Source organism: Hipposideros armiger, unplaced genomic scaffold, assembly GCF_001890085.2.
Source record: "Hipposideros armiger isolate ML-2016 unplaced genomic scaffold, ASM189008v1 scaffold_735, whole genome shotgun sequence".
NCBI classification, from domain to species: Eukaryota; Metazoa; Chordata; class Mammalia; order Chiroptera; family Hipposideridae; genus Hipposideros; species Hipposideros armiger.
This window is the reverse complement of record NW_017732085.1, coordinates 729,833-743,991: the sequence shown is the minus strand read 5'-3', so window position 1 is coordinate 743,991 and position 14,159 is coordinate 729,833. Positions and strand designations below refer to the sequence as shown.

At 35.4% G+C, this 14,159-nt stretch overlaps 1 protein-coding gene and 1 pseudogene across 2 annotated transcripts in view; both read left to right on the top strand.

Moving 5' to 3' along the window:
* Positions 1-14,159, top strand: part of SPIRE1 (spire type actin nucleation factor 1) — a 121,359-nt gene that overhangs the window by 25,358 nt on the left and 81,842 nt on the right. For both annotated transcript variants that reach the window (XM_019627514.1, XM_019627513.1), the window contains exons 3-4: positions 1,847-1,924; positions 5,448-5,612. In XM_019627514.1, coding sequence (XP_019483059.1) covers positions 1,847-1,924; positions 5,448-5,612 — 243 coding nt within the window. The remainder of the gene's footprint in view (positions 1-1,846; positions 1,925-5,447; positions 5,613-14,159) is intronic.
* Positions 9,461-10,731, top strand: LOC109373570 (TAR DNA-binding protein 43 pseudogene; annotated as a pseudogene).

Genomic DNA, 14,159 nt, shown 5'->3' with positions numbered 1-14,159 from the left:
AAGTGCCCATTATCTGCAAAGCCTAGTTACAAGTCATGACTTCTATTCTTTTTCCTAGTGTAACGTATCGATTCATACATATTTATTTTAGCAAAAAGTAAAGTAGAACTTTAGCTGTTTTCTAAGAGATATCTAAGCCACTGAGGGCAGCATCAGGATGCTTATGATCCCAACAGGACTACTCTTCTCATCATCTGGTGTCCCTTCCATATCTTACCTCGTTTCTGAGACCCTGGTGCCACTTCCATCTGCTTCACTCCTGCTCCATCACTCACCTTTGGGGGGACCCCAGGCCCATCTGTTAGCTTTTGTGAGCCTCAGTTTCCCTGGTAACACGGGTTATGGTTGGGGTTAAATGATGGTTGCCTAAAGGTTTAGCACTTGTTAACTGCCCTTATTATTGCCTTAGCACCCTACTGCAGCAGCCAAGAGCAGTGGTCAAGACCACTAGAAAAGAACAAGGCTCTCGATGAGGAATAGGGAATGTGGCTGGGGCAGTACAGAGGAGAATTAGGATGAGCTTGTTTTGGTAGTTGCTTTTCCTCAGAGGCTGTAAAATTATATTTTAACTGATTATATTTTAAATACTCACAACATTGTGAGGTAGGTGGTAATATCTTCCTTTTAAAGATGAGGATCAGGAGGCCCAAAGAGGGTATCTTAGACAAGGCCATGACTCAAGAGTGGCAAGTGTCTTATTACATAGTCTCAAACAGGAACCCTGACTTTTCTTTTTTAAAATTATGGAAACACATTCTGAAACAATCAGAAATACTTTTTGTCCCCTAATTTCTTTCCTGGGGAGAGAAGACATAATGCCTGATTTATACCAACTTTTTTTTCAAGTCAAAGTTATTTTATTATGCTTTCTGTAGTAATACTCCTATACATTACTAAGTACAGAAAACCAGGTGGTGGTATTCTCATTTTGCAGATGGTTAATCTGAGATGTTGACAAGCTAAAAATAAATGGTTTAGAAATGTTTCATGTTAAGTATTCTTTATTTTTATATTAAAACAAGCTAGGTTTCACACAGTACATTTAAACTCAGTCCAAATGCAGTCAAGCAGATAGGCTTAGCAAAATGTAAAATGTATTAGTATTGAATTATTGTGAGTAGGAATGGTATAACACAAATTCGTAATTTATATATGTTTTACCTATCAGGATTTTTAAACATTGCAAATGTTGAATAAATGCAATTTAAAAAGGGTACAAACTTCCAGTTATAAGATGAATAAGTTCTGGAGATCTAATGTACAGCATGGTGACTATAGTTAACAATACTGTATTGTACACTTAAAAGTTGTGAAGAGAGTAGATCTTACATGTTCCCACCATTAAAAATAAAAGGTAATCATGTGAGGTGATGAAGTGGTAACTAACCTTATTGTGATAACCATTTTGCAATATACGAGTATACCCATGTATCAAATTAAAAATAAAAGACACTTTAAAAATTGAAATTTATTCATTAAATTATTTGACAAATATATATTGAGCATCATAAAGTGCCAACACTATATTAGCTTCTTATATTAGAACAGAAATCCCTCATGAAGTCTAGAAGGGAAGGCATAAACAAATGTAAAATTAGTGTTGATAACTGTAATAGGAAAGGTTTATGGTGAAATTGTATAGTAAGAAGATTTGGCTTAATCAAGGAAGGAAAGGCTTCCCTAAAGAATTGATGATTCTGTTGAACCTGATATCTGTAATATTTGCTTCAATAACACTTTTGTATATATTTTATCTGAAGGTATCTATCTGTTAAAATTTTAATTTGAAAAGGCAGCATAATAAAATTTTTATGCCTAAATATTTTATTTTTATTTTTATTGCTAGAATCTTAAGAAGATTCAAGAAATGGAAAAGAGCGATGAATCTAACACAGACCTGGAGGAGCTGAAAAATGCTGACTGGGTAAGATAGTTGGATATTCTCTTTGTTCTGTTAGTGTTGAAGAAATAGCATAATGTTTTTTACATGCTGCTTGTTAAAGACTATAGTATGAATTGATATTGTATGAATTTGAATACCTAGTCTTACATTTGAGGATAGATCTGTTCTCAATTTTTAAAAATTATCTGATTTTATTAGAATCACCCCAATGTCTGAGAATTTCAGTGTTTGAAATTCTGATTATATTAATCGGAATTATATTAATACCTTAGCATACTCTTGTATGTAAGTCAAAGTTTTAAGCTCTGTTTCAGGGTAAGCTGTGAAACTATAGTGTAGTGTTATACATTGATTTATTTAATAAGTAGTTACTGGATTAGGGCCCTGGGGATGCTGAATGAATAATGTGGGGTCTGTGCCTTCATAAAACAAAAGACAGGAAGACAGATTTCTAGAATAGTTGATTGTGGTTCATTAATGTGGCACACTTAACTATTTGTTTTTCCAGTGTGGTACTAGATTCCTGAATCCCTGCCCTCATATGTGACTTAGAGTCAGGCAAGAATGATGACCTTGGGGACAGGACAGTGAATGTCATGGAGTTAGATTGAGATATGTCTAGGTGTCATTGGAAAGGAACATTTCAGGATTCTGACTTTTCAGGTTAAGGATACTAGATAAAAATGATATCATTAATTGAGGGAGTAGGAAAAGATGCACATTTGGGGGATATAAATGACTTGCTTTTGACTATATTAGATATTAATTATTTGACATATTTTCTAACAGCTTTTTTAAGGTATAATCAACATATAATAAGTTGCACATATTTAAAAAGTACAATTTGATAAATTTTGACATATGCATATACACATATACCCATGAAACTATCAATGCAATTAAAATAATGACCCTACCCATCATCCCCCAATAGTTTCTCATACTCCTTTGTATTCCTACTTCCTGCCTCCCTCCTCCCCAGTTTCCATGCAAGGAGTGATCTGCTTCCTGTCACTACAGATTAGTTTGCATTTTCTAGTTTTGTATAAATGTAATCCAATAGTATGTACTGTTTTTTGTTTGGTTTCTTTCAGCATAGTTCTTTTGAGATTTCATCCATATTGTTGCCTGTATCAGTAGTTTATTCTTTTTATTGGTGAGTAGTATTCTGTATAGACATACCACAATTTTGTTTATCCATTCTTCTGTTTATGGTAATTTGGGTATTTCTTGTTTACAGTATTCTCAGTTTATTGAGGTATTTGCAATGATATTTTACTGAGATATTTGCAATGATATTAATCTGAAACATTAAAAAGTAAGGTTAAAATACAAGTAGCCTGTATTGTCTTATAAGCTAGTATTATTTGTCATTTTAGAATAATATTGATTATCAAGTTTCCTTTGTATAGGAGAATACTCTGGTAATGTCGCTGTAGGTATATTTCTTCTTGGCTAATAAATTTTTTAATTTGTTTTACTAGATATTGAACCCAGATAAATAACTAAATACAAGTGTTCAGAAGTTAGAAAACAGCTAGTATAAACATGAACTAAAAATTTAATTTATTGCCTTACGGCAACCTCATTTAACCAGGAAAATGCATTTGCCCAGATCACCAGCTTCTTTTTCATAAGACCATTAAAGTGAATTACCTAGAAAGATTAGAATGAATGAGAGAAGAGTGAAGAATAGAATGAGGAAGAGTCAGAATATCTTGAATGGCAGAATTTAAACATCTCAGAATATCATCCCTAGTAGAATAAGGGGTAAATGATAAAATCTCTGGAAATATATACAGTGACAGTTGTGCATTATTTTATATAATAACTGTGACTTTAATTTCTGCAAAGTCATATGTAAAATTTTTGCCAAACAATAATACATAAAGAACTGGCTATAAAAAACCAAGTCTGTTTGAATCCTTTCATAAATTATAGCAAAAGCTGTATGAGTAATCATCCCCTAATTATCTGTTTTGAGAATTCAGAGTTTATATCTCAGGTTTTCTTAAAGCCTGAGGAGGTCAAGAGAAGAGACAGTATTGAAAGATGAGTTGATATTTGAACTGGATCTTAAGGGAATGAGTAAGAGAAGTAGAGAACTTGGGACAAGAACATTCCCAAAAGAGAAAGCTAAATATTTTAGAGATACATTAGAATGTCTTTAATGGCATAATCTAAGACTCTGTTTTAAAAAATGAGATGTTCTAATGGATATACTACAATATTAAGTACCTCAAATTCTTTTTGGAATAATAAATGGTATATACATATATTTTTAAATCACAAATTTTGAGAAATTTAATCAGAATTATATTATGTGGACAAATCTTATAAAATACATCACTTGATTTTTAATAAGTATATTTAAGTGCATATCTATTTGAGCCACTTATTAATTTTAACAAACTACAATATTTCAATTAAAATCACATTGGTTTACTTTTCACTGACTATGACACTTATTAGTGTCATATTATATTATAATATGACACTATTATAATATATTAATATATATAATAATATAATTATTATAATTATAATAAGCATATTATAATTAGCTTACAGGCAGGAAAAAAAAGGGTTAAAGTATAATAATAATATACATATTTAATATGTTTTATATTATTATAAGTACTTATTTATATCTCACTCTCTTAAAGGGTAGACAAGGCAACTTGCTATTATTTGTAGCTAAGAAAATTGATATTAAATAATTCGTGTAATATTAATAACATAAAAATTGTCATTTTTGAGCATTTTCTGTGTACAGAACACTATACATCAACTCTGATGCTCTCAACAAGTTACAAAGTACAATTTTCTTTTATTGATGAGGAAGCTAAGGTTGAGAAAGGTGAAGCAATTTGATGGATGGCAAATAGCTAGTAGATGGTTTTATCAATTAGCTATGGTCACAGTAATGCTTTGTAACCAAACACTACAAAATCATTGTGGCATAAGGTGGTAACATTTATTTAGCCCATGAGTCTGCAGATCAACTGTGGTAGCTCCATTCCATGTGTGTCTCATCCTTCTCCTGGGTGATCATGCCAGTGGGCACCATGCCCACCGGGGCATGATGTTTTCATGGTGATTATAGAGGCAAGAGTAATAAGCCTATTGTGCATTGCTCTTGAAGCCTTTGGTCACATCATACCCACTACTATTCCAGTGGCCAAGAAAATCATTTAACCAAATCCAGAGTGAAAGTGTGAGAAATACAGTCTTCCTCTTTAGTGAGCAAAGCCACATAATGGAGTGTAGACACAAGGAGCCCTGAAGAACTAAGGTCAATAATGCCTATCACAGTGGATTAGTTAGGACTTATACCTACGTGTCTTTGCAGTTAGAGCTTGTGGGTTCTCTCCTGGCTTTCTACCCACTTTTTAGTATCCAAAAATGGAATTTTTAAAATCGTTTTTGTTTTGTTTACTCAGTGTTTCGTAATCCAACCTCTTCATTTTTTCTGTATGACTGGCTGTTTAGAGTACACTAGTAACTTCATTTATTGATGTCTCTCCACTGTTGGCTCTTTTAGGCTCGATTCTGGGTACAGGTGATGAGGGATTTGCGGAATGGAGTAAAACTTAAGAAGGTCCAAGAGCGGCAGTACAACCCTTTGCCCATTGAATATCAGCTCACCCCCTATGAGATGCTAATGGATGACATTAGATCCAAAAGATACACTTTGCGAAAAGTGATGGTAAGTAACAAATACTTTAAAAATTACTTATTCTGATAAAAGTAATACATGGTCATTATAGAAAATTTGGAAAATACAAAGGCTTCAAAGAAAAAAAATGCAAATATGTAATTCCACAACCCAGAGAGAAATTTTGCTAACATGCTGGTGTATAACCTTTAATCTCTTTTTAAACATTGTATTTGGACAATATGGGTTAATATTGGATACTTTGTTTTGCAACCTGTTATTTTTATTCAACATGTTATGAACATTTTCTCATGTCATTATATATTCCACATCATCATTTCTAAATGACTACATCTTTTCTAGCTTATGAGTGTACCAGAGTTTATTATTAAACTAATGAAATTGTATCTAGTTATAAGCACCCTGTTTTGTGTATCCTACAGTTAAATCCTTTAATTAAGTTCTTAAAAGTTGAACCTTGATAGCTCTACCTTTGAAATATGTCCTGAATCTGACTGCTTCTCACCACCTTTGCTTCAGATGCCCGTTTTCCAAACCACCATCATCTCTCATTCAGACTGTTATCTCTCATTCACTCTTAAGTGGTCTTCCTATTTTCACTCTTGCCCCTTTTCTGTCTGTTTTCCCCAAAACACCCAAAGTACACCTCTTAAAGTAAAATGTGATGATGTCATTACCCTGCTCAAAACCTTCCACTGCTCTTCATCACACAGAATAAACTCTACGTCCTTCACTTGACCTGCAAAGCCCCACAAATAGCAAAGACTCCTGCATCCGAGTCTTTGCTATTCCCTCTCCCTGGAGCTCTCTTTTCCCACACATCTACGTAACTTGCCTCTTTACTTCTCAGGTCTCTGCCAAATGTCCCCCCATTACAAAAGTTTTACCCACGTGCTTCCAAAGCTCACATTACCATGTATTTTCAGATTTATTGCCTCTCTCTTTGACAAATATAGGGACTTACTTCTTTCACTGTTATATTTCTCTTGACTGGAATATGTGTCTTACATACAGCCAGATGATGCTTAATAAAGGGGTGTGGAATGAATTATATCCACATTTTTAAGAAAATTTAATCAGAATTATTTTATGTAGAAGATTCTTATGAAACATTACTTGGTTTTATACTAAATATATTTAAATAGCTGAGCTGCATGATAATTTTAATAAGCTACAATATTTCAGCTAAATATTACGTTGATTTACTTTTCAGTAAATCTGATTTACTTTACAGATGAGGAAACAAGTTTAGAGATGCACAGTAACTCCCCAAATTCAGACAACCAGTTATAAGGCAAAGCCCAATTTTCATTCTCATTCTAACTCCAATATGCTGTACATATATTGCCAAATTGCCTTCTAGATACATTGTGATGATTACTATTTACAACAGAATAGTTTTGTCTGTTTCTTCACACCCTTGACCAAAATCGGCATCTTTTGGAGTTGACCAGTTTGAGTGGGGAAAAAATACGCTTTCATTTTTAAAATCTGTATTTTTTTTATTACAAGTGCCATTAAACATTTAAAAATATATACCAGTTGTTTGTATTTCTAAATTTTATCTTGATAACTATTTATTAATAACTTTTCATGTGCCAGGCACTATTCTTGGCTCTGGGAAAAGAGTATAATATGGGCCTTGTTCTCACAGAGCTTACAGTATGGTGGGAGACACTAGATAAGCATTTACAATACAATGTGATAAGGTAAGTGGGCGGTGTCATGTACCAAAAACATGTATGTTCAAAGACCAAGAAATTATGGAATTTGACACAAGAATATGACAACAACAGAATTGGTCATAATTTGAGTATAGAATGCAACATAGGAAATTGTGAGGGGTGGAGTTGACAGCTTATGTACAAGACTGGTTCAGGGACAGTGCAGAGAATGAGACGAGAGAACAATTTGGAATAGAGCTTGGGGAGCTACAGTATTTAAGAGATGAGGGCAGAGGAAGGGGGTAAAATAAAGACTTAAAAAGTGAAACCAGAGAGAATAAACATACATCAGAAATGGCGTCACAGCTGCAAATGGGAGGCAGCATTTCAGGAAAGTGGAATGCTGCTCAAAAATCAAATAAACACTGTGAAATGTTTAAGGGTTTTAGCAACATGAAAATGATTTGTTACTTGTATTAAGTAAAGGAATAGAAATCAGATTGTAGGGTGGGAGGTGAGGAAATGGAGACAGTCTGAGTATATGTGCCTCTTTTAAGACATTTGTAAATGTGATCACAGGGTAGCATCTGCAGGGGCATATGGGTTGAAAAAAGTTGCCTTTTTTTTTTTTTTTGTAATATGACTTATTTGGGAAAGAACGTAGGGAAGGAAAAAGCAGAGAAACAGAAGCTGGGAGTGGAGTTTGGCAGGTTGCAGGGCCTTAAAGAAGGTGGGAGGGGTGGAAGGAGGAGGAGTGTCAGCTTTGTCACCGTGTCTCCTGGGCATCTCTGCCAGGATTTCTCAAACTAAATATATCCAAGATTGGTCTCAGAATTCTGTGTACCAGAGTTTGCCCCTCTTTCTGTGTTCATGTAAGATCATCATTCTTTAACTCATCTGGGCTAAAATCTTTTAGTATCAGTTTGAGATTTTTGCTTTCTTGCTATCTTTTTAAATGACTTTTAGTCAATCAAATTCTTTACATTAAATAAAATTATTTACATCACTTTTTCTTGAAAATGGATATTTCCTGTTTATAAAATGATCACAATTAAAAAAACTTTGATACAAATAGAAAAAAATATAAAGTAGAAATCTTCTGTAATCACAACACATAGAGATGACCACTGTTAACATCTTTTTCTATAAATATACGCAAACTTTATTTTCCTCTCTTTTTCTCTTGCCTCTTATATCCAGTTAATTGTTAGATATTCTTAATTCTTTCTATAATATCTTCTGCATCCCCTTCCTGCCTCAATTCCAGTCTCCTTCCAAACTTCCCAATACTTTACACTGCTACTAGATTAATCCTGCTGAGGCCAAGCCATGATAGTATTGTTCTATTTCTTGGAAACTTTCTGTGTCTTTACATTGTCAAATAGTAACCCTAAATGTTTGTGTGTGTATGTGTATGTGTGTAGTTCTATAAAATTTTATCACGTGTGTAGATTCATGTAACTACCATCACAAGATATAGAACTGCTCCATCACCATCATCACAAGGTTCTTGTATGCATTCCCTTTCTAATTGCATCTTTGCCTCTTCTCTCCTCATGCCTAACCACACATCTGTTAGCCATCTCTTTAATTCTGTTATTTGAATGACATTATATAAATGGAATTGTATAGAATATAACCTTTTGAGGTTGACTGTTTCCACTCAATACTCATTCCTTCAGATGCATCCAAGCTGTTGAGTGTTTCTTATTGCTGAGTAGTATTCCATGGTATGGATATACCATGGTTTCCAAATGGATTGTTTCCATTTTGGGGCTGTTATAAATAGAGCTGCTATGAATATTTTTGTATGAGTTTTGTAGACATAAGTTTTCATTTTTCTGGGATAAATATCTATGTTGTAAATGTTGGGTCATATTGTAAGTGCATCTTTAATTTTATTTAAAAAAAACTGCCAAACAGTTTTCTGGAATGCCTGTATCTCCTTCATTTTACAAAGATTTATTTTAATTTTATTTACTAAGACTTCTCTTTTTGAAGTTTTGTGCCAGGTACTGGTGATATAAACATGATGTGTGATCCTAGTCTTACAATCTTGTTAGGAAGACCAATATATGATGAGTGAAAGGGTGGGCTAAGATATAGAAGGAGATTTTGTGGGAATGAAACAGTATCTGGGCTGTTCCTGGATCTCTGGCTGCTTGAGTTTCCCTGTCGGGTGTCCTAGCAGCAGCCTAGCGGAAAAATTAAAAGATGTCCAAGTATATTCGGGCAACCAAAGATGAGAATAATGAGTGCATTGAAATATCATCAGAAGACGATGGGACGGTGCTGCTGTCCACAGTTACAGCCCAGTTTCCAGGGGCATGTGGGCTGCGCTACAGGAATCCAGTGTCTCAGTGTATGAGAGGTGTCTGGCTGGTAGAAGGAATTCTGCATGCCCCAGATGCTGGCTGGGGAAATCTAGTATACGTTGTCAACTATGCCAAAGATAACAAATGAAAAATGGATGAGACAGATGCTTCATCAGCAGTGAAAGTGAAAAGAACAGCCCAGAAAATATCTGATTTAATAGTGCTGGGTCTCCCATGGAAAACAACTGAGCAGGATCTGAAAGAATATTTTAGTACCTTTGGAGAAGTTCTTATGGCTCAGGTCAAAAAAGGTATTAAAACTGGTCATTCAAACATGTTTGGCTTTGTTCGATTTAAGGAATATGAAACCTAGGTGAAAGTAATTCACAGCAACATATGCTAGATGGACGTGGTGTGACTGTAAACTTCCTAATTCTAAGCAAAGCCCAGATCAGCCTTTGAGAAGCAGAAAGGTGTTTGTTGGGCACTGCACAGAGGACATGACTGCTGACGAGCTGCGGCAGTTCTTTTGCCAGTACGGAGAGGTGGTAGACGTCTTCATTCCCAAACCATTCAGGGCTTTTGCCTTTGTTACATTTGCAGATGACCAGGTTGCCCAGTCTCTTTGTGGAGAGGACTTGATCATTAAAGGAATCAGCGTACATATATCCAGTGCTGAACCTAAGCACAATAGTGATAGAGTTAGAAAGAAGTGGAAGATTTGGTGGTAATCTGGGTGGCTTTGGAAATCAGGGTGGCTTTGGGAATCAGGGTGGGTTTGGTAACAGTAGGGGGTGTGGAGCTGGCTTGGGAAACAGTCAAGGTAGTAATATGGGGGAGAGGCATGAACTTTGGTGCTTTTAGCATTAATCCAGCCATGATGGCTGCAGCCCAGGCAGCACTGCAGAACAGCTGGGGTATGATGGGCATGTTAGCCAGTCAGTAGAACCAGTCAGGCCCATTAGGTAACAACCAAAGCCAAAGCAACATGCAGAGGGAGCCAAATCAGGCCTTTGGTCCTGGAAATAACTCTTACAGTGGTTCTAATTCAGGTGCAGCAATTGGTTGGGGATCAGCATCAAATGCAGGGTCAAGCAGTGGTTTTAATGGAGGCTTTGGCTCAAGCATGGATTCTAAACCTTCTAGCTGGGGAATGTAGACAGTGGGTGATGGCTGGTTGTACAGAGACTGGTGGGAATTCAAATTTTTCTAAATTCATGGTAAGTATATTGTAAAATATGTATGTACTAAGAATTTTCAAAATTGGTTTGTTCAGTGTGAAGTATATTCAGCAGTATTTTTAACATTTTTCTTTAGAAAAAGGAAGAGCTAAAGGAATTTTATAAGTTTTGTTACATAAATGGTTGAAATATTGAGTTTTTGAAAGTGAACTGCTATTTGCCTGATTGGTAAACCAACACACTACAACTGATATCAAAAGGTTTCTCCTATAATATTTTATCCCTGGACTTGTCAAGTGAATTCTTTGTATGTTCAAAATGGAAACCATTGATTAGAACTACATTCTTTTCTCCTTGTTTTAGTTTGAACCCCACCATATGGATTTTTTTCCTTAGGAAAAATCTCCTTTTTGGAGATAATGGTGTCACAATGTTTGCTTCTTTTGTTTTTGTTTTTTAACACTTGTCTCCCTTCATATGCAAAAGTACAATATGAAGCCTTCATTTAATCTCTGCAGTTCATCTCATTTCAAATGTTTATGGAAGAAGCACTTCATTGAAAGGGGTGTTGTAAATATTCTCCTGTAGAAATGCTTCTGTCTACATGCTTTCTCATTCAAGAATTCGTCATCACGCTGCACAGGCTGCGTCTTTGACGGTGGGTGCCCCATTTTTATCTACTACTTTTTATTCCATGGAGTCGTATCAACGCTATGAACGCAATGCAGTGATATGGAACCAGAAGGCTGTTTGAACTTTTGAAACCTTGTGTGGGATTGATGGTGGTGCCAAGGCATGGAAGGCTAGTATGAGCAAGAAAAAGAGAGAGTGCGTGCAGAGAATTGGTGGTGCATAATGGATATTTTTTAACTTGGCAAGATGTGTCTCTCAATCCTGTGGCTTTGGTGAGACAGTGTGCAGAGAGCAATGATGGCAAATAATGTACGAATGTTTTTTGCATTTAAAGGACATCCATATCTGTTGGAAGACTTTAAGTGAGTTTGTTCTTAGATAACCCACGTTAGTTGAATGTGTTAAGTGAAACGATACTTGTATTGCCCCTACCCTTTGTCAACTGCTGTGAATGCTGTGTGGTGTGTGTTCTCTTCTGTTACTGATCTGTAAGTGTAATGTGGTAAGTGTAATGTGTAAGTGGTAATGTGAACTGAAGCTGATGGGTTGAGAACATGGACTGAGCTTGTGGTGTGCTTTGCAGGAGAACTTGGAAGCAGAGTTCACCAGTGAGCTGGGGGTGTCTCAAAGAAGGGTGGAGGTTCTAATGTCTGTTAGCTACCCTTAAGAATGCTGTTTGCTGCAGTTCTGTGTCTTGTGCTTGGATGCTTTTTATAAGAGTTGTCAATGTTGGAAATTCTTAAATAAAACTGATTTAAATAAAAAAAACATATAGAAGGAACAGTTAACTCTTTCTGGACATGTTAAGGGAGGCTCCAGTGAAAAGTTATTCTGGGGTTGGAATTTGAGAATGAATATTTGACCAAATGAACATTGGGTACCACCAGTTAGAATAGCTATCATCAACAAGACAAATAATAACAAGTGTTGGAGAGGCTGTGGAGGAAAAGGAACCCTCATACACTATTTTCAGCTTTTTAAAAATTTCTTTTGGTTTATAGATTTTTGGCTAAACAATAAAGTGCTTGCTGTGGAATCAGCCTTTAGACAAATGGAGGAATATAACAGAAGAAACTTAGTTTAAAAGGGACATCAAGTATTCAAAAGGTCATATAGTCATACAAGTAGAAATGACTGGAAAATATGTTTAGGTCCAGATATTGAGCAAGAGACAGCCATGTTGCTCCTGAGAGAGGGCTGAGCTCTTTTCACTGAACCTCTAGAAACTGAGTATAAAGGGCATCTGCCCCATGTCTGGCAGTGTTCTGCACATGCTCCATGGAAGGTGATGTGTGACTGCTGGCCCCATTTTTTTCATAGCCATCTGCACCTTGTGGGAATCTGACTCATCACAGCTGAGCATTTGTACTGCAGTGGAAACAGAGTGGAGCTTATAGCTTAGCAGACAAATCATATGCAAGAAAAACACACTGAGAAAAGCACCTCAGGGACATCACCACGTCATGCATGTAGATCTCCAGTTTACTCATATGGGCAGTAACAAGGAGCATTCTGTGATGTTATATGCAGAAGGTAAAGTGGTTGGAACAGTAAGGGTATGCTTTAGAGTGATAAGAGGCCATCAGTAATTTTACACCCTTCAACCTAGTCTTCAGTGACTAACAGATAATAATTATGCATATACCCAGATACAATGTCATGCTTTTGCATATATTTTCCACAAAACATATTTGTCTTTTTTTCTGTTTACATGCTCACTTTAGAAAAAAAATTTTAAGACATGAATAAAAACACAAGTTTCCTGAAAATCTTGCACATAGACCACTCAATTTCTTGAAAGTCTCCTTCCAGACTCCTCCCTATTCATAGATACATAGATATATTATTATACACAGAATCATATTGTATGTACTATTTTGTAGCCCCTTTTACTGTATGATTTCCTGTGAAGAAAGAATGTTGATGGTCTCTCTTTTAAATGGCTGCAATGTTTCCTTGTATATACATACTGTGACTTATTTGCCCAAGCCTCTATTAATAGACATTTAGAATGTTTCTAGTTTTCATCAGTATTGTGATGAATATCCTCATACAAACATCTCATCCAGTTATCTTCTTGGTTTAAATTTCTGTTGGTGAAATGGATAGATCAAAGACTATGCACATTTAAATTTTTAATACATATTTCCAAATTTCTCTCCAGAAGGATTATACCAATTTACACTTTAGCCAATAATAGTGTAATTCCTTTTGGCAAAGGAAATTCCTTTTGCCAGTACTGGGCATTGTTATCTTTTTGAAACATGTCTGCCTATTAAAACTTTATCCTCTCTGACTGAGTGAGCACTCAACATTAATCTCAGGTGATTTTCCTGCTTATCCAGAATGAATTATTCAAAAATTCTTATTGCTGATTAAAATAAGCAACTGTTGCTGTCTAGTAATAGATCATCAGCATTTTTACTGGATCTATCACAAATGTTTTTCCCTGTCACCCTTGATATGGAGGGTGCCATGTTTTTGTGAGAGAAAATAATTGTGCTAATTAGTAGTCGAATTTATCCGATGCTAAGAATTACTTAGGATACATTCCTCTTGTAGATACTGATTTAACAGGCCTCCCTTATCATGTTCAGGGGTCAAGGAATCTGTATGTTATCAAAGCACCCTAGGTGAGGCTTAAGATCATCTATTTAGGAAATAATGGTATGTGGTAGTATGACAAGTGCATCCAAGTTGGAAAGAATTTACAAACATAAAGAATTATTTTTTTCAACATAGTATTGGAAGTTCTGGCCAGAGCAATCAGGCAAGAGAAAGAAA